Genomic DNA, 17579 nt, shown 5'->3' on the forward strand with positions numbered 1-17579 from the left:
CTGAATTGTAACTAATGTGAATCTTGCATTGTTTTTTCCTTGAGTTTTGGTGGGGTGTGTGTGTGTGTGTGTGTGTGTGTGTGTGTGAATTGTTGGTGTTTTTTTTTGTGTGTGTGTTTGTGTAGAATTTTGTCTCATAAAAGTTTACTCCTCTACCCCCCACCAATAAACACAAGTATAAAGGGAGTTAACAGAATAACTATCAAACATCTGTATAGTCATGTAATTTAACTTGTCTTTACCTTTAAAATACTTCCCTAAACAAATTTTTGAAGCAGTATTTGAAACTAACAAAAGCTTGAATACTTACTCTTTGAAAAATTTTAATCTGTTTTTATTAAATAGAGAATGAAACCTTTCTAGAATGGTGGGTGTAAAATGTCCAGTGCTTTTCAGATTTAGGAATCTACCTCCTAAAGAAAATGAAAAGAAGCATACTGGATTTTTTATCTTTAAAATAGTTACCTTGAATGCTTTTATGGGAAAGAATACTTATAGAGTTTACAAGTTCTGTGGAGAAATTTAAAGATCAAATTTATATACATTTTTCAAAAAGGAAGTATTTAGGAACAAACCTAACAAGAAGGTGAAACAATAACAGTTCAATAGAGAATAGAAAAGTAGACTGAAATAAAATTATACACTCAGGAATGTATACTCAGTGCATTACTCAAAAGAGGAAACTCCATGAGAGCAAGTAACTTGTTGATTGCTATATCCCCAGGACTCAGAACAGGGTCAGCACATGAGTGCTCAGTAAATATATGTTGAGTGAATGAATGTACATAGATGGGAAAACTTAATATCATCAAGATGTCAATGTCACCAAGTTTATGTATAAATTGAATACAATATCAATAAAAATCTCAATAGGAGTTCTCATGGAATTGCACTTTCAAAAGTTCATGAGACAGACTAAATGTGTTAGAATGTTGAAGATTCTTTTGAAAAAAGGAGAATTTATCTTACCAGAAATCAAAGCATATTAGAAAAGGTAGTTGCAATAATGAAGTATTAGCATGGGAATGGATATATAGACTTGTAGATCAGTAGAATAAAATATACATTTATGGTGGGATAAAAACTTATCTCACTTCAGTGGAGAAATGATAGATTATTCAATTAAAGGCATTGAGCCAATTGGTTATTTATTTGGAAAATATTGAAAGTAGCTCCCTCCCTTACATTATGCATATACAAAAATTCCAGATAGTTTAGCAATCTCTATGTGAAAAATCAAAGTACTAAAAATATATCAGAAAATATGTTTATGATCTTGTAGAAAGAGAGATCCTCTTAACCAAGTCTGGAAAAAAAAAAAAAAACATAAAGGAAAAGATGGGTAAATTTGACCAATCAAAATTAAAACCCTATTAGCCGAAACCGGTTTGGCTCAGTGGATAGAGCGTCGGCCTGCAGACTGAAAGGTCCCGGGTTCGATTCCGGTCAAGGGCATGTACCTTGGCTGCGGGCACATCTCCAGTAGGGAGTGTGCAAGAGGCAGCTGGTCGATGATTCTCTCTCATCGATGTTTCTAACTCTCTATCTCTCTCTTCCTCTCTGTAAAAAGTCAATAAAAAATAAATTTAAAAAAAAAGACTTTGTAACTTTAATAAAAAAAAAAAATTAAAACCCTATTAAAAAAAAAACAACAGAAATGAAAAGTGACAGACTGGGAAAAAACACACACATTAGTAACACACATAGCTGGCAGATTAGTGTTTATCCAGAACATAATATCTTTTACAAATCAATAAGAAGGGACAACCCATTAGGAAAATGGATAAAACCAAATACAGGAAATTTGCAGAAGAGATAATACAAATGGAAAGGTGCTCAGTCTCACTATTCATCAAAGAAATAAACATTGATCCAATAATGGGATTCCAATCTTTAAAATTTTACAAAGTTTGGAGGACAGTTTGGCAACATCTAGCTGTTAAAATTTTAAAATGCACAAAATCTGTGGCCCACGTCTCAAGCTTCACCCTGGAGAACACGTGTGAATGGGCGTCACCCTGGAGAACACGTGTGCATGGGCGTGTGTGTGTGTGTGTGTGTGTACAAAGAGGCCTTTATTTCATTGTCTTTATTACTGAAAAAGGAAAAAAGGAAAATTTCCATCAATGAAGAAATGCTTGCATAATGAAGGTACAACTGTGAGAGCATACTACGTAGCAATTAAAAAGTGAGATTGCTGTCTAGGCGTACTGTTGAGCGAGAGAAGCACATTGCCCAGCGGTGTCTATAATGTGATAGCATTTATGGAAAACTGAAGGCTATTTCCCACAGATCCATCTATAGAAACAAATGTAAAGTACAAGGTTTGGAAGGACAAACACAAAATGCCCCGTGTGTCTTGCCTCAGGAGCGGAGGAAGGGGACTGGAACTGGGGAGGGTGCAATGCCCCAATCTAAAGAGAGCTTGAACCTGACTCGTTATATTTTAATTTTACTCAAAGTGGCTCTAAGGATGACCTGGATAATTCAAAATTAATTTTTAAAATTTGAAAGAGAGAGGAAACAAGGTTTTTGGGCTGGGTGCAATTGGTGTGTCTGAGGAGTCATCGCCCTCCGCCCCTCCCCAGCGTCCATGGCCTCCTGCTCTCCAACCACACGCGAGCACAGGAAATCTGGCAGTAATCCCAACTGAACTGTTCCCCAAACAGCATGAAGAAAGAACAAACTGTTTTTGCAAACTGTGGCGGAGAGGGCCCGTTATCCCACAGGCAGTTGGACTTCACCTTAGGGGTGGGTCGGGGACATCCTCTAAGGACTATGGGCTTGAGAGGCAGGGTCCCCGCAGTGCCCTCCAGAGGCCACCCCCAGGATGGGGGGCTGCGGGATGGGGAGGTGGGGGGAGGGGGAGGGGAACTCATGGGACAAGGCTTGTTTGGAATAGCTCCTGGGACAATGCATTCTCCTTCTGGTTGCTGTGCACGCTGGGAAGCCCTTAGGACCTCAAGGACACCTGGGCCAGACAAGGAGGTCCTAGACGAGGGGTCCGCAGAGGTGCAGTGGGCTTCCGTGTAGCCATCCTGGTCGGGCCGTTCATTGGTTGGAAACACTGTAAAGTCACAGAGCAGCATCTCAAGCCTCTGCACACAAAGGCAGGCCCACGGCCCCCGCCCAGAGCCAAAGGCAGATGGTTTGGAGCTCATACGTCTTGAGAATGAAGGGGATTTTCACGTCGTTCTTTGAAAAGGCTTTCGTTTTTCAAACATTCATCGCCACCCCCGGGAAAACGGGGTGACCTTTTGAGGCCCATGAATCATTAGGGTGCCTCCGGGCCTGCCCTATCCCTGCCCCAGTGCACCCTCCGCTCTGCTGCCCAAGTGAGGTTTCTAAACTAAAACTGTCACCGTGCACTGCATAGCCTTTGTGGCCCCCTGGAGTCTTCAGGACAAGGACTTCTCAGCAGGTCAGAGGGTGCTGGGTCCTGGGCCTCCGCCTCATCCTACTCCACCGTCTCATGGTGTAATGATCTGCATGGAGCCCACCTGTGTCCAGTCCTGTGCTGTGTCCACTTAGCCAACTTTTAAGCATTCTTCAAGATAATCTCAAGCACCAGCTCCTCAAGAAAGCTTTTCTAGGTCCCCCCCAGTTGGTTCAAGTGCTGTTCTCCGATGCTCCAAAGAACCCTGCACACAGCTTTTGGGGTGTCTTTCTGCATCCTCCACCGAATCCTCCAGGACAAGGCCTGCTCTTTGCTCAGCAGAGAACGCCTAGTGGCCAGCACAGTACCTGCCTGGCAGTCAATACCTGCTGAATAAATGCCCGAGTTCAAGGTCAGAAACAGTGTGTGGAGGCCATTGGGCGAAGAGTGCTGGTGTGGATGTCCAGAGACCTGGCTAGATTGTTCCGACGGCGCTACTGCGCTGCCGTTGGCTGTCATTTCTTTCACTCTCTCTCTCTCATCTGTGCCAAGAGGAGCTTTTATTAAATGTCTCTTCCCACCAGAGCCTTGACAATTTCCTTGAAAGAGCGAAAGGACACTGATCGTCAGAATGGATGAGGGTGCTGGGAGTGCGTGCTTGCATGCTGATGGGAGATGAGGTGCAATTTCACGAGGCAATGTGACAAATGTTTTTGTTTTTTGTTTTTTTGTAAAAAGCCTTAAAAATGTGGATACTCAAAATACAGCAATTTTACTTTCAGAACTTCTTCTTTTTTTTTTTTTTAAATATATTTTATTGATTTTTCACAGAGAGGAAGGGAGAGAAATAGAGAGTTAGAAACGTTGATGAGAGAGAAAGATTGACCAGCTGCCTCTTGCACACCCGCTACTGGGTATATGCCCGCAACCAATGTACATGCCCTTGACCGGAATCGAACCTGGGACCTTTCAGTCCGCAGACCAACGCTCTACCACTGAGCCAAACCGGCTTCGGCCTTTCAGAACTTCTTGCCTAAGGAAATGATTGAAGATGTGACTAGAAGTTTAACTCCATGGATGTTGATCCTAGTTTTGCTTATAATAGTGAAAATAGGAAACAACCCCAGTACCTGACAAGAGAGGATTACCGAATGAATCATCGTATTTTATACGAAAATACTCCGCAGACATAAAGATAAAGTAAATCTGTGTTTGTTAACATAGAAGTCCAGGCTACATTGTTAAATACTGAAAGGAGGTTCATAAAACAATATTTAAAGTCTGTTCTCACCATTATTTAAAATACATATGATATCTACACACAGGATACCTAATTATGACATGAGGTTATCGGTGAATGATGCATCTCTTGCTTCTTATTTATGTAAAAAACAACAAATCTGGAAAGAAAAATAATACATATATGCTCACTAATTATAAGTAATTTTGATTTTTTAAACTTTGTGCTTGTGTTCTATAATTTTTTTGTGAATGGAAATATATATATTTTTAAAATATATTTTATTGATTTTTTACAGAGAGGAAGGGAGAGGGATAGAAAGCTAGAAACATCTATGAGAGAGAAACATCCACCAGCTGCCTCTTGCACACCCCCTACCGGGGATGTGCCCGCAACCCATGTACATGCCCTTGATCAGAATCGAACCTGGGACCTTTCAGTCCGCAGGCCGACGCTCTATCCACGGTTTCGGCTAGAAATATATTTCTTATAGCACATGTGTCAAACACACGGCCTGCGGGCCAAATCCAGCCCGCCAGGCCTTGCAATGTGGTCTGCACCGCGCTGTCATCACTGCACTCCGCTGTCAGTTTATGACATTGTCAGTTTATGACTGTTCAGTAAACCATTCGGCCCGCGATTTAGGCTGGATTTTAGATTTTGGCCCCTTCTCTGATTGAGTTCGACACCCCTATCTTATAGGATTAAAAAAGTATCTTCAAAAGTCTATAAAACTGTAGGACCTGACTCACAAAGAGTTCCTTGTCCAGTGGGATAGAAGGGGTCAATGGGGAATAAGGGGAAACATATGTAGTACTTTCAACAATAAAGATTAAAAAAAAAAAAAAAAGAGTTGCTTGTCCAAGTTCACACCTCGCAAAGCAAGCCTGGGAGAACGTCTTCTCTCTCATGGGCCCCCGGGCTCTGCTCCCCAGTGGGGTTCGGGGTCTCTGGAGCGGTGCTCCGGGTGTGTTGCTGTCCCTTATTCCTTGACCAGGAAGATGTGTTCTGGGCACAGAAGACAAGAGTGAGGGCAGGCAGGTGGCGGGAGTAGGAGGTGTGGCTCGGCCAAACAGGACATGGGAGCCATGGTTGGTGTGCGCCCAGGCTGATGAGGTCCCAGGCAGGTGGACAAATGCAGTCCTTAGTCCCAGGGCTCTTTTCCTGCCTGCGAATGGTGGCCCCTTTGGCAGCCTGCTTCAGCGGAGAAACTTCCCCCTCTCCTATTTCAGAACAGGCCCGGAGTCTAGCCCCAGTCCTCCTGGCTGCATTGGTCTTGTCTCAGAGTGGCCTCGGGCTGCATCGCCCAACAGACCACTAACCACAACCTGGTTCCTGATGTCTGGGAGCAGATGGTGGGGGTGCTGGAGGCAGCCCCCTACCAAAAGCCGAGAAGGAAGGGGAGGAAGAGAAAGATAGAGGAAGTTACCTTGGTCCTGAGCCCATAGCCCCGGGGGTCCTCTTTCCTGTGAAACCCAACGGTCTCCAGCCAGGTTTCCGGTCCCTTTAGCCTTTACTGGGAATGGGCGGCTGCCCACCGGGGTTGGCCTCGGGGGCCAGGTTACAGTTGGGGGTGGGGACAGTACCCTGAGGCTGATGGGATCATCATCATCATCACTCCAGCTCTCCCCTTTACCTTCCCTCCTCCTCGGGTGTCTCTCTCGAGTTCCCATCATTGTTTGGGCTGTTGGTTCCTGACCGTTGTCCTTTTCAAAGGAACCCTGGAGACCAGGTTAGATCAGAAACTGGGGAGGGGAGGTGGGCTTAGACAAGGGGACAGTTCTGGACCCTCCTGTCCTGCCCTTCTCTCCCCTATCAGGGACCTCTCTCCAGTGGGGGAGGGGAGAGAGCTCAGTCTCTAGGGGCGGGCCTTGCCTTCCTCAAACCTCCCCTCTCCCCCCGCAGCTTGGAGGACATAAAAGCCTAGAGCCAGCTGAGAGGCTCTGCCAATGCTAGGGAACTTCACAAGTCAGGTGCTGGGGGGGCTGAGTGACGGAAGCTAGCAAAGGAGGGGCACTGCGTGCGCACCCCTCGCTCAAGGAGGCCTGGGCTCTGACTATAGACAAGGCCCAGTGAGGTGGGACTGGGGCAGGAAGGTGCAAAGGAGGGGGAGGAGGGCTGGGAGGAGTGGGATGGTGGGGCTCTCTTCTCCCCAGTGCACCGTGAGCTCTGGACACTGACTGGGCGTGGGGTCTTGTTGTAGAGATGAAGCTGCTCTTGGCCCTCACCGGGCTCCTGGCCACTCTGGCCTGGCCCCGGCCCTCTGAGGGGGCCACTCCAGGTAACCGTCCAGAAGGAAGGGAGGGGCGGTGTGTGGGGAGTGGGTCTGAGTGCCAGGGATTCCTTCCTCAGCGAAGGCCATCCTGGCTCTCGGGGGTCTCACGGGCAGGGGGCGGGGTGTGTGTGTTCTGGGCCCAATCCTGACCTTGCAACCCCTAATCCGGGCAGCTGACCTGGGGGAGGTGGAGACCTCCGTGGTGGTGACCTGCATGGAGGAGGCGAAGCGGCTAGTGGACAAGGCCTACAAGGAGCGGCGGGAAAGGTGGGTGCCGGGCACTGTCCGGCTCCGGGCAAGGCTGCCAGGCCTTTGGGAAAAGAAGCAGGCACGGGAAGTGGGGCGGGGCCCTCTGTCTGTCTGTCTGTCTGTCAGTCTCTGAGTGTGAGAACATCTTCAGAGCCACCCCTCCCCTGGCCTTGCCTCTGCCTGGACACCCAGGTCCATACCCCGCTTATCCAGGGAAGCCTTCCTGTCTGAGTCTGCCACACTGTCCTGTGTGTCCGCCTGCGGGGCTGGGGCTCCGCGGAGGGGCTCCGCCCACTTTCCCTGGCCCTCCCTTCTCCAACGCAGCATCAAGCAGCGGCTCCGCAGCGGATCGGCCAGCCCCATGGAGCTCCTGTCCTACTTCAAGCAGCCCGTGGCGGCCACCAGGACGGCTGCGCGGGCGGCTGACTACCTGCACGTGGCCCTGAGCTTGCTGGAGGGGAAGCTGCGGCCCTTGCGGTCAAGAAGACCCTTCAATGTCACTGGTACTGCTGCCCCTGCACCCCAACGCCTGCTCCACCAGGGACCCCTCCAAGCGACTCTACCACCTCCCAGAGATCCAACCCTCCCACCCCCCCAACTCCTCTCAGGGACATCGAGCCTCCCCTCCCCAACCCAGGCTTCTCAGCCTAGGAGAGGAAGCGAGGGGCTCAGCTCCCCCATCTCTCGCTCCCCTGCCCGCAGACGTACTGACGCCCGCCCAGCTGAACCTGCTGTCCAAGTCCAGCGGCTGCGCCTACCGGGACGTGGGGGTGACGTGCCCCGAGGGGGACAAGTACCGCACCATCACGGGCCAGTGCAACAACAGGTGTGCCCGGGGCGCGTGGGGGGGGGGGGGGGCACCTGGCCGGCGGGCGGGCTGGTCTGGGCAGCGGCGTCCCGGGGCCCGCGCAGCGCCACCTAGCGTCCGCTCCTGTCCCCGCAGGCGCCGCCCCACGCTGGGCGCCTCCAACCGCGCCTTTGCGCGCTGGCTGCCGGCGGAGTACGAGGACGGCGTCGGGCGGCCCTTCGGCTGGACGCCGGGGATCAAGCGCGGCGGCTTCCCGGTGCCCCTGGTGAGCCCTGGCCGGCGGCAGGGAGGGACGGCGTGGGTGACCGGGCCCGGGCGGCCCCGGGGCAGCCCCTGACGTCCGCGTCCCGCAGGCCCGCGCCGTCTCCAACGCCATCGTGCGCTTCCCCACGGAGCAGCTGACCCCGGACCAAGAGCGCTCGCTCCTGTTCATGCAGTGGGGCCAGTTCATCGACCACGACCTCGACTTCACCCCCGAGCCGGCCGCGCGGGTCGCCTTTGTCAGCGGCCTTGACTGCGAGACCAGCTGCCTGCAGCAGTTGCCCTGCTTTCCGCTCAAGGTGCGCGCTCTCTTCTTCCCGCCTGCCTGCCTGCCGGGTGGGGAAAGCAGACATCGTTCCTAGAAATGGGCACCTCCCTCTGGGCTCAGGTTTCCTTCCCTAGCTCCCTAGTAAGGCTGACCCCAGCCCTCTCTTCCCTGCACCCCTCCTCCCACCCCCAGCTGAGGCCCTTCCCACTGTCCTCCAAACCTCTGTGCATGGGTACCTGATGCTCAGGGCCTGGGTTGTGGGGCCTGGCTGGTTGGTGTAGGGAGAGTAGGAGAGAAGGAAGGAGAACCTGAGAGGCAGGAAAGGGACCGGGAGGAGAGGTTCCAGAACAGGAAAGGGAAAAGAAGAGGAGCGGGAGGGAGGAGCAGACCCAGAGCGGAGAAGGAGTGAGACAGGATGTGAAGGGGGAAGGTCAGAGGACTGGTGGGTTCATCTCCGAGGAGCCCCACGTCCCCAGCCCAGCTTTCTAGCCATCACCCTGGAGCTCAGAGGCACCCTGCCCCGGGAACCTCAGATGGCTAAGTCCTGAGGGACCCTATTTTGGTGTCTGGGTCTCCCCCACTGGTTCTCGGCTGCAGGCTGCTTTCCGAGGTGGGATCCAGGCCTTCAGGAGGGTGGGCCACTCCTGCCCGCTGTCCCCGCCGTGGTGAGCTGGCTGGGTCTCCCTCTGTGCACGCAGATCCCGCCCAATGACCCCCGCATCAGGAACCGCCGGGACTGCATCCCCTTCTTCCGCTCCTGCCCCGCCTGCCCAGACAACAACATCACCATCCGCAACCAGATCAACGCGCTCACCTCCTTCCTGGACGCCAGCATGCTGTATGGCAGCGAGGAACCCTTGGCCACGGACCTTCGCAACATGTCCAACCAGCTGGGGCTGATGGCCGTCAACCGGGCCTTCAAGGACAACGGCCGCGCCCTGCTGCCTTTCGACCGCCTGGAACATGACCCCTGCCTCCTCACCAACAGCTCCGCGAACATCCGCTGCTTCCTGGCAGGTCAGACCTGGTCAGGGACCCGGGATGGCACAGGGGTGCCCCCTGCCGGAGCCACGGAGGGCCTATTTTTTTTTTTTTTAATATATATATATATATATTTTATTGATTTTTCACAGAGAGGAAGAGAGAGGGATAGAGAGTTAGAAACATCGATGAGAGAGAATCATCGATCAGCTGCCTCCTGCACACCCCCTACACGGGATGTGCCTGCAACCAAGGTACATGCCCTTGACCGGAATCGAACCTGGGACCCTTGATAGGCCCACGCTCTATCTACTGAGCCAAACCGGTTTCGGCAGAGGGCCTATTTGTAAGCAGCTTGTACCCTCACCAACTTCATGATATTATTCCAGTTGCCTTGGTGACAAGTTGATGGAGCCAGAAAGGAAAACAAAAAAACAAAACAAAAAAAAACCCCACAAAAACTCAAACCTAAGAAGGAGATTCAGGAATGGCCGGAGGAGCCTCTGTCCACTCGCTTCTCTGTCTGTCTCTCTTTCCCTCTGGACTCTGGCATAGAGGACAGTGGAGTCCCCAGGGCCGGGGAGCTAAGGGACAGAGAACAATGGGAGACCATCACCCTCTTGAACCACATCGTCAGTTGGGTAGCCACTAGCCACAGGTGGCTGTTGGCATGCAAACGTAAGTTAATTTAAATGAATGTACTTTAAACATTCAGTTTCTCCCCTGCACTGGCCACATTTCACATGCTTCCCAGCCTCACGGGCTAGCGGCTCCCATTCAGGAAGCACTGTTGGACGGCCATGCTCCCTATCGCCTCCTGCCCATCTTGAGTCCCTGTAATGAGACAGCGTGGGAGTGTAACTGTGAACAGCTGGCGGCCCTGGGGATACCACTGGGGCAGGGATGGTGCCCATACTCAGAAATTTTCCAATCCCCCCGCCCCACTCCACTGGGTCTTTTAATTGTCTTGAACTTTATTTTAAAATTTTTGTTTTTCAGTTACAGTTGGCATTCAGTATTATTTTATACTAGAGGCCCAATGCACGAAATTCATGTGAGGGGCTCGGCCCCTGCCGCCCGGCTCCATCTGAAAGGTCACCCAGAAGGACGTCTGGTCTAATTAGCATATTATGCTTTTGCTATGTAGATTAGTTTCTGGTGTATAGCATAGTGATTAGACAGTTGTATAATTTGCCCCAATGTTTTTTTGTTTGTTTTTAGTAACAGAACATACTTAGGTAAGAGATGCATTCTTTATTTTTACATTTCATTTTATCTGTGGGTTTTTTTAAAAAGTTATTTTAAAAGAGAGAGGAAAGGGGAGGGAGAGAAACACTGATCAATAGCTTTCTGCACTCCACCACCGGGGATCAGGCCTGCAGCCCGGACATGTGGAAATCGAACCAGCGACCCTTTGGTGTGCGGGACAACTTGCAACCAACTGAGCTGCACCGAGCAGGGCTACGCCACTGTTTTTTAATGTAGATCCAATAGTGGGCCTGGGCCCTTCCCTGTGACCTCCCAACCTCTCCTCCCGGTGGCTTCTCATGGCTGAGCCCTGGGGAGGAGCGCAGTGTGGACTCTTTTGGGGCTAGTGAGGGAAGAGCTGCAGTCCTCAGCCGGCCTCGGCTGCCTCCAGCCTGGGTTGGCAAGTTGCCTCTCCCAGACCTGGATCATCACGATCTCTGGCAGCTCCTGGGATGGAAAAGCTGCTGTCATGGAATTCCTTCCCACCAGCCGTTTAGAGCTGGTGAGGACTAACCCCAATGCCCTGCTGAAGCGGGCCTGGAGCCCTCCCAGAGAAGGGTGGGGGGAGGACTAGAGGGACCAGGGTCTAACTCAGTTGTGTGTTTTTTTTAAGAGTCTCAGGAATGGACTTTTTTCTCTGTTTTAGCCACTTCCCTGAATAGGCTGCACAATTAGCATGTAGTCAGGGTGGGGATGGCAACTTTGACCAGAGTTAACTCATAAGGTAGTGGCTTTCTAGAGTCCCGTGTTGAGAAGGATTCTGAGGTGGCGTCTGATTTTAGCAAGTTAGAATGCTGAGATCATTGGCTGTTCCTGACTGGAGCATGGAAGTAGGGAGTGCCAACAGGCATGCTGCTTTTTGGCTTTCCCTAAACCAAGGGAATCAGTCAACCAGGCCGTGTTCACGGCTCTCCTACTTTGCACCAAGCACCGTGTTAAACCCCGTGCATCTTCCTGTGTATGTGGGGTGAGAGGTCAGAAACAAAAAAGGCAAAAGACAGCAAGCCTGGTTCTCAAGGAGCTCCCCAGTCTCAGGTGCGGGAAGGTAGCAAGTCCTATGTCAGATCTGACCCCTATCGAATGAACCTCTCTGACCAGCAGCGCCCCTAGACCAAGGATGGAGCTATTGTGGTGGGCCGGGGAATCACCACAGGCCGGGAGGTGTGATCTGAACGTGGTGTGCAAAGAGGGGTGGACTGGGCGGGAGGCATTTCAGGGGAGGGAGTTTGAACGGAGCAAGTCCTTTATGGGATGGAGGACTTAGGAGTGACTTCCATCCTCAGGGGACACCCGTTCCAGCGAGATGCCCGAGCTCACCTCCATGCACACACTCTTTCTGCGGGAGCACAACCGGCTGGCCACACAGCTCAGGCGCCTGAATCCCCGCTGGAATGGGGAGAGGCTCTACCAGGAAGCCCGGAAGATTGTGGGAGCCATGGTCCAGGTAGGCGATCCTGAGCACCAGTGATGCCAGGGCCCGGGCAGAGCTGGCACCCACACGTGCCCCTGGCACAGGCTGTCTGACCTTGGGCAGTTTAACCTCAGGGGCCTCCGTTTCTTCATCCATGATACTGCAAAGAGTAAAGGACATGTATGAACACACCAGGCAGGTACTACATGCCTGACAAGTAATGCTTGTCTTCCATCTTCTCTTTCCCAGGCTTGCTCCCCTGTCTGTTCTTCTGTCCATTGAGAATGGAACTGGGAGGGTTAAACGCCTGGGTCTAAAGTAGCAGTTACATAAATTCCTCTCCTTTCCTTTACTTCATTGGTACCCTTGGCTCTTTTACCCACTTACCTGTTCTCTTTTGCTTTATCCTAGCTCACCCCATCTCCTTAACCTTATTTATTCCCGGGCCGTGTTCCTGGTTTCCTCTTCCAACCTTTGATGTTCCAGCACCCTCATCCCCCATCCCCCATCCTCTCCTGGAGACATACACACACACACACACACACACACACACACACACACCTTTGAAAAACTGGTAGGGGAGAAAGTTGCAGGAGCAGAGGATGAGTTTCTGAGCTGCACCAAGAATTTAAGTGAGATTCATTTAAGCCTTGGAGGAAATTCCAGAGTCTAGAGTCTAGAGTGAGGTGGTTCTGTATCTCTTCCTCCCTGGGGAAAGCCACCTAGGGCGGGTGGTCCTTTTCCTTCTTGCCTCCCCTCCTCCCACAGTCATACATTGAACCCTACTGGGAGCCAGGTACTTGCTGGGCACTGAGCAATTCCAAGAGAAAGGAGATATAATCATTGCCTACAAGGGGTTTTTCAGTTAGTAAGAGAAATGAGACATGGATAACTCCAAGTCCAGGGAGTTATCAATGACTAACAGAGGCCCTTTCTTACTTAATCCCAGGCAGAGGGCAGCAAAATTAACTTTAATTTACCTTTGAGGAACTGAGGCTCAGAGAGGTTAATAACTTGCCCAAGGTCACACAGCGGGCAAAAGCTCTGCTTATATGCCCTGGGTGCCATTCTGTCAGACTTAGATCCAGTGCTATGGGTGGTAGTTCCCTGGTATCCCCCGAGCCAGGGGCAGGTGGCGACTCTGCAGGGAGGGGTGAGTAGAGAGGCCACTCTGAGTGACTTTTCTTTAGATCATCACTTACCGGGACTACCTGCCCCTGGTGCTGGGCCCAGAGGCCATGAAGAAGTACCTGCCCAAGTACCGCAGCTACAATGACTCGGTGGACCCTCGGATCTCAAACGTCTTCACCAACGCCTTTCGCTATGGCCACACCCTCATCCAACCTTTCATGTTCCGCCTGGACAGTCAGTACAAACCCAAGGGGCCCAATCCCCGTGTTCCGCTCAGCAAGGTCTTTTTTGCCTCCTGGAGGGTTGTGAAGGAAGGTGAGTGGGACCTCGGCCAGGAGAGAGTGAGCTGGCAGCTGAGGGTCGGGAGGGATGGGTTTAGCCGCAGGGAGCTAAGGCAGGAGAAATCCTCTTTCCTTCCGCTTCTCTGGGTCTGATCTGACTTTCCAGCCTCAGTTTACCTGACTTGCTTCTACATCTCAGCATAAAGAATGGGGTGGAGACGGCTCATAGGGAGCTGGCTCCTTCCTGTGTGTTGTGACTCTGAGACCCCTGAGATCAGGGGTGTTGGGAGTACCCTGACCTTACAAGTCCGAATGACATAGTCCCCCGAGACCTTGATGCCCCAGTGAGAGCCTTCCCACTGGGACCACCTTGGCACCAGGAGCTGCGTATGCACAGCCCTCTTCTGCAATCCGCCTGACCCTACCGTGGACTTACCCCTGACGCCTTCCTGAGCTCTGATGCTGAGCCAGACACCCTTTCCCCCCCCCCCAACCTTGCTCCTCTTGCCCCCAGGTGGCATCGACCCCATCCTCCGGGGCCTCATGGCCACCCCTGCCAAGCTGAACCGCCAGAACCAAATTGTGGTGGATGAGATCCGGGAGCGGCTGTTTGAGCAGGTCATGCGGATCGGGCTGGACCTGCCCGCACTGAACATGCAGCGCAGCCGGGACCACGGCCTCCCAGGTGAGGGGCTGCGGGATCCTCCTCCCCATCCCCGCTCCCGTGTCCCCAGCCACCCAAGGCTTCCTCCTCCAGCCCTCGCACCCTGCCCTTAGGAATCGGTCTGAGGTCAGGCACTTACCCCTCCCTGGGCCCACCTTGTCCATTTTCCTGGCCTCCTCTGCATTGCTGACACCCTTACACTTGGAGCATCAGCATCAGAACAACAAGCCCCCTCACCTGCGGAGCCTGAAAACCCGTCTCCATCATCACTTCATTTTGCTCCACTTTACCTGAACTCTGAGGGGAAGCGTATCATTTCACACATTTTACTGACGAGGAGACAGGCTTGCAGAGATGCGAGACCTGCCTGGGTTCTCCAGCCAAGTCAGGAACGGAGCTGGAACCCAAATCGGCCTGACCTCAATGCCTGTGGAAATGGCACAGCCGTCTTGGCTGAACCTTCTAGACACACGTCACCCCTCCGAGGTCTGAGATCTCCAGAGGTGGGGACAGTGAGAGGTCCTGTGCTTGGACCTGCGTTAAGGCAACTGAGGGTTTGCTTCAGTGTGGGAGGGCAAAGCAAAGACAGAGAGGGTCTTAGAGCAACTTAGCTCTCCCCTTGGCCTGAGCTGAGGGGTCAGGGTTCCCCAGGGGGCTGAAGCCCGGGAGAAGCCCTTCTGCGACCTCCCCTCCCTTCTGTGACTCTGTACATGGCCTTGGTGTGTCGGGAAGGAGCGTTTTCTGAGATGCACCCGCAGCCACCTCTCCCCTCCCCCGACGCAGGGTACAATGCCTGGAGGCGCTTCTGTGGACTGCCTCAGCCCCAGACGGAGGGCGAGCTGACCACGGTGCTGAAGAACGGGGACCTGGCCCGGAAGCTGATGGCGCAGTACCGCACGCCCAACAACATTGACATCTGGATGGGCGGCGTGGCCGAGCCCCTGAACAGCGGGGGCCGCGTGGGCCCGCTCCTGGCCTGCATCATCGGCACCCAGTTCAGGCAGCTCCGCGATGGCGATCGGTGAGGAGGAGGCAGGGGGAGGTGGTCCGGGCGCGCTGGGTGGCCCTGGTCCTGTCCCTCATCTCTTGGGTCCCCAGCTTTTTCCAGCGACACGAAGGGCTGGGAGGAACCCATGGCTTCCCAGTATATTTCAGGGAACCTTAAGGGCAGCTTGCACGTGCTCTGAACCTGTTGGGGGGGGGGTGACAAGGAGGGGCCCCGGGCCCCTGGCTGTGAAGGCGGGAAAGACAGAGAAAATGCCACCCTTTCCTTCTCTGTGTTTCGGGCGCCGTCCTGGTGCTGTCAGCCACCATTGAACAGTCACATGCTGCTCCTAGTGTCATCTCATCGTGCTTCTGACATCTGTCGTACCTACGTCTCACCTCGCCTGGGGTGTGTGCCTTTGGGAAGATTAGAAAAAGGTGTCCCTCTCTAGGGGGGCAGATGATAAACACCCCCAAGATTCTCTCCATCCCCGTGGGTGCGGCTCAGGCCAGGGCCCGGGACGGGCCCCGCTCCCTGTCCAGCGTTAGCGGTGCCCGCAGGTTGCTGGGGGAGGGCATCTGGCCAGCTGGGCATTGAGTGGGGCTTCGCTTGTTTGGAAACCCCTGGTTGCCTGAGGGCCCGGATCTCTCCTGTGCTGGAGAGCGGTGTCTGCTGTGGTTCTCTGGCATCCAGGGGGTGGCTCAAGCCGGGGGATGCCCTGGCGAGCCTCAGATGCCATGGCCGCGGTGTTCCCATGCAGGTTCTGGTGGCAGAACAAGGGCATATTCACCACGCAGCAGCAGCAGGCCCTGGCCAAGATCAGCTTGCCTCGCATCATCTGCGACAACACAGGCATCAACACTGTGTCCAAGAACAACATCTTCATGTCCAACAGATTCCCTCGGGACTTTGTCAACTGCACTAGCGTCCCCAAGTTGGACCTGGCATCCTGGAGGGAGAGGGACTAGAGGCTGGGTAAGGGGGTGCAGCAAGGAGGTGAAGGCTGGGCACCCCTGGGCTGGCAATGGCAACCACAGCTCTTTCTTCCCTAGCCCCTGCCCCTGCTCTGGGTGCCGGCCGAGAAAACAAATGGCTAGACATGCATTCATGTGTGTGTGTGTGTGTGTGTGTGTGTGTGTGTGTGTGTGTGCATGTGCGTGCGCAATGTATATGAATTGCATTATATGTGCATGTGTTATCTGTGAACGTGGGTGGTGTGGTGTGTGCTGGGTATGTGTGTCCTTTGCGGTGTGTTTGCTGTGTCTGTGAATATTAAGTGTATGGAAGTCGGCGGAGTGGATTGGTGAGGAGCACAACCTCAGGAGCTGGGCTGCTTGGGTTCAAATCCCTGCTCTGCAGCTTACCAGCGGTGCGACCTTGGCACATGACTCAGTCTTGCTAAGCCTGGGCTTCCTTCTCGGGAACAGCTACTATCACAGGGTCCTGGTTGCTTCCAGGGCTCGTTTGCATCCGCCAGTTGTTCGATCACTGAGCACTGGCTCTCTGCCAGGCCTTGTGGTAGGCATGGGAACGACAGGGAAAGGCAGACACTGCTTCTTCCCTCGTGGAGCTTACACCTCAACAGTGTCCTGGTTAAAAGGGACCCTGGAGGAGTGGCCATTAGCACTTGGGCTGTATGTGGTGGTTGAGCTATGAGCTGAGGTGAGCCAGGCTCAGTCCAGGGCTCCCTTTTTGCTTCCTTACCTTGTTCTCTTGCTTATTCACAGGAGCTTCCTGGAGAGGAACTGGGGCACGTTGGCTCTTTTGTACCGTTTGTTTGTACCTGACATTTATGATAATAAAGTGGCACTGATGGGGATCTTTACCGTGTGTCTGCAGGGGGGCTAGTCTCCATGTAGGGCTTGCTCTGGGTTCTGAACTTGAACCCAGTGTGGTCTGTGCCTCAGGGCCCTGTGTTTTCTGAATTGGGGGTGAGGGTGTCCAGCAGTCTTCCTTTAGCTGATCTACACATGGGAGGCAGTCCGTTCTTAGAAGCCTAGGGGCCAGGCCAAACCAAGCAGGGACCCTCCTCCCTCACCTTCCTCCCACCTCACCTGGAGAACAGGAATTGTGTCCAAGTTCTTATGTTCATGCACTGCTCTAGTATGTGTTTGCTACACGCTCACTCTATCTCAGTCATGTGTCAGGTGCTGGGAAATAGAGGAGACAAACACTGTTCTGCAAGAAGTCAAGAACATGCTGAAACCTGTTTGGCTCAGTGGATAGAACGTTAGCCTGTGGATTGAAAGGTCCCGGGTTCGATTCTGGTCAAGGACATGTATCTTGGTTGCGGGCACATCTCCAGTAGGGGGTGTGCAAGAGGCAGCTGATCAATGATTCTTTCTCATCAATGTTTCTAACTCTCTATCCCTCTCTCTTCCTCTCTGTAAAAAATCAATAA

The 17579-nt window shown here is 52.7% G+C and overlaps 1 protein-coding gene across 3 annotated transcripts; it reads left to right on the plus strand.

Annotated features, from left to right (window-relative positions):
* Positions 1-6197: 6197 nt before the first annotated feature.
* MPO (myeloperoxidase) lies at positions 6198-17014 on the plus strand. Of its 3 annotated transcripts, none has more exons than XM_084862435.1 (14): positions 6198-6348; positions 6820-6897; positions 7065-7158; positions 7465-7643; positions 7843-7966; positions 8084-8213; positions 8302-8508; positions 9176-9494; positions 11990-12150; positions 13308-13563; positions 14044-14214; positions 14977-15214; positions 15939-16153; positions 16906-17014. In XM_084862435.1, the coding sequence occupies exons 2-13, from the start codon at positions 6822-6824 to the stop codon at positions 16144-16146; spliced, it is 2163 nt and encodes a 720-aa protein (XP_084718561.1). In that variant the 5' UTR covers positions 6198-6348; positions 6820-6821; the 3' UTR covers positions 16147-16153; positions 16906-17014. The 3 variants fall into 3 exon arrangements, with proteins under 3 accessions (XP_084718561.1, XP_084718560.1, XP_084718562.1); XM_084862434.1 differs by lacking the exon at positions 6198-6348 and adding an exon at positions 6562-6693; XM_084862436.1 differs by lacking the exon at positions 6198-6348 and adding an exon at positions 6598-6675 and having other exon boundaries at positions 6817-6897.
* Positions 17015-17579: the final 565 nt, after the last annotated feature.

Source organism: Pipistrellus hanaki (assembly GCF_964339955.1).
Source record: "Pipistrellus hanaki genome assembly, chromosome: 16".
NCBI classification, from domain to species: Eukaryota; Metazoa; Chordata; class Mammalia; order Chiroptera; family Vespertilionidae; genus Pipistrellus; species Pipistrellus hanaki.